This window comes from Primulina tabacum, chromosome 13, assembly GCF_025594145.1.
Source record: "Primulina tabacum isolate GXHZ01 chromosome 13, ASM2559414v2, whole genome shotgun sequence".
NCBI lineage: Eukaryota > Viridiplantae > Streptophyta > Magnoliopsida > Lamiales > Gesneriaceae > Primulina > Primulina tabacum.
Genome location: NC_134562.1, coordinates 34,421,618 through 34,424,127, shown reverse-complemented (window position 1 = coordinate 34,424,127; position 2,510 = coordinate 34,421,618). Strand labels below are relative to the sequence as shown.

The 2,510-nt window shown below is 36.5% G+C and overlaps 1 protein-coding gene across 1 annotated transcript; it reads left to right on the top strand.

The window, feature by feature from the left end:
* Positions 1 to 229: 229 nt before the first annotated feature.
* LOC142523388 (ras-related protein RABA1f-like) lies at positions 230 to 2,016 on the top strand. The gene is made up of 2 exons (XM_075627171.1): positions 230 to 610; positions 1,381 to 2,016. The coding sequence occupies exons 1-2, from the start codon at positions 390 to 392 to the stop codon at positions 1,811 to 1,813; spliced, it is 654 nt and encodes a 217-aa protein (XP_075483286.1). The 5' UTR covers positions 230 to 389; the 3' UTR covers positions 1,814 to 2,016.
* The last annotated feature ends 494 nt before the right edge of the window (positions 2,017 to 2,510 follow it).

The window sequence follows — 2,510 nt, the reverse complement described above, 5'->3', positions numbered from 1 at the left end:
TTTTACTTAGATATTAAATGTTGAGAATAGGTCAGATTGGCTTATTCTAATATATTCTATAATATTAAATATATCTTCCTCCTTCCAACCTAATATTTTATTTTATTTTTTGAGAATAGGTCAGGCTGGGCCGTTTTATAATTACTTTGATAGGCCCAACCCAATTTGACATAACCCACTATTCAGAATCTGATGGCCGGATTTAATTTACCATTCACAGTCCCTGAAAATGCTGAGGTAACGGAGATCAAACAGCCATGCATTCGCATTCGTTCTTCCGAGAACAATAACCTCGACACGGAGTTCTCTGAGAAATAACCAGAAAATATTTCGAAATCAGGGAAAAGGAAATAAAGATCGTACAATTGGGAAGGGATAGGAATCGAGAAATGGGACCATACAGAGCGGATGACGATTACGATTACCTGTTCAAGGTGGTGTTGATAGGAGACTCCGGCGTCGGGAAAACGAACCTGTTGTCTCGGTTCTCCCGGAATGAATTCAGTCAGAGCTCCAAATCTACCATTGGCGTCGAGTTCGCCACGCGATCCATTCAAGTTGACGACAAGGTCGTCAAGGCCCAAATTTGGGACACCGCCGGCCAAGAAAGGTTTGTTACATATCCTTCTTCCCCAAAAATTTTAGTTTTTCTTCAAAAATAATCGTCTCTCGATTTATATGCTGCATGCAACAAAACAAGTGCGATATATACACACACACACACCAAGGATCGCATTCATCATTCTTCTCCAGTGTTTTTTTTTACTGGAGAAGAATGATGAATGCGATCCTTGGTGTATTTGGCTTTTGGTGAATGCAAATTTCACTGAATATAGAGGAAATTCATCAAATCTTTACATATAAATGCATGAACGGATTAATCCATAATGAACAGTGCTCCTAAATTTGTCGATGGGTTCAATAATTATGTTTATTGTGTTAGGCTTCATATTCATGAGGTCGAGGAAGAAATGATTCATCACTATAGATTGGACTGGATTAATTGATCATAAGTTTTAAGATTAAAATCTTCCATTCTTGGATCTTGTTTCCATGAGATTAGCTAGCACCCTGTATACAGCTCTGACCGAGAGGAGGGCAGTGAATTATTTGTGCAAAATTGTGCTTACCTATTCATTTTTGTTATCAAAAGAAATGAAATCACCATGTCTAGATTGAAACAAATCTGATTTTTTTAATGTTACAACAACCGAACTCGACAATTAATTGCCGTTTACAAAGACTGGTAATGTTTTGGCCAATATGAAAATCATGAAATTTCCCGTCATAAAGCAGTTCTTTTTACGTACTTCTTCTCGAAACAGCTGGCGGTATAGAGCTATGTCTCTTGTTGATATGTTCCATGAAACTCTACTTTAGGTACCGCGCAATAACTAGCGCCTACTACAGAGGAGCAGTCGGGGCTTTAATCGTGTACGATGTCACCCGACACGTTACATTCGAAAATGTGGAAAGATGGTTGAAAGAGCTTCGAGGCCACACGGATATGAACATAGTGATCATGCTGGTTGGAAACAAAGCAGACCTGCGTCACCTACGAGCCGTTGCACTAGAGGATTCTAAGTCATTCGCCGAAAGGGAGAGGATCTTTTTCATGGAAACTTCGGCCCTAGAAGCTTTGAATGTAGAAAATGCATTTACCGAAGTGTTGACACAGATATATCATGTTGTAAGCAGGAAGGATCTTGAAATTGGAGAAGATCCGGCAGCTCTGCCCAAGGGCCAGACAATAAATCTTGGAACCAAAGATGATGTATCGGCTGTGAAGAAGAGTGGGTGCTGCTCTGGTTGATGCAAGAATGTAACTCGAACTTCTAACCGTTAATTGTAACAATGCAAAAATGCATGCTATGGCAGTTTTAATGTATCGTTTCGGATTCTCTCTTATTTTTTCCGAATATTTCATGAATAGCTTGTGTTAAATTAAGGTAGATATCTTTTTTTCATGATGATAAGATATTTTTATTTTATTGTTCTTCTAAAAATTGGTAGGGAGTCGGACGGATTCAATCGACACAATTTTTTTTAAAAATATGATAAATTTGGTAGTTAAAACAAATAATCATTGCATTTAGATTTTTTTTTAATTTTGTGTTATATTTATTTAAACATTTATTACTATTTTTTTAAAAAAATATATATATATCAATTTGATTGTTAAAACACACAATTATTGCATTTGAATTTTTGGGGGTTGAATCAAAATTTTATAATAAAAGGAATGTGATGTATAAGAGTAAAAATTTATGTTTAGACAAATATTTCAACTGTATAAACGTGCCACGCATGTAGTTAGATACCAGTGATTGCACTTTAAAATTTTGGTAAATTTTACTGGTAGATATTAGCAATGCAGCGTTCAAGTTAAGGGCACAAGCAATCAATGGCATAGTCAGAATTAAGACAGAAATGTCCATCGAAAGTGATCTTCACCCCCGATGATTTTCTATCGCTCCAAAAGTACTCTTCGCAGATTCTGAACAAAATCA

What these genes read in the sequence shown, in the direction of transcription:
- LOC142523388 (XM_075627171.1), top strand. Translation starts at nt 390, where the DNA reads ATGGGACCATACAGAGCGGATGACGATTACGATTACCTGTTCAAGGTG. An exon ending in GACACCGCCGGCCAAGAAAG is followed by an intron (nt 611 to 1,380) that starts GTTTGTTACATA and finishes ACTCTACTTTAG; the next exon opens with GTACCGCGCAATAACTAGCG.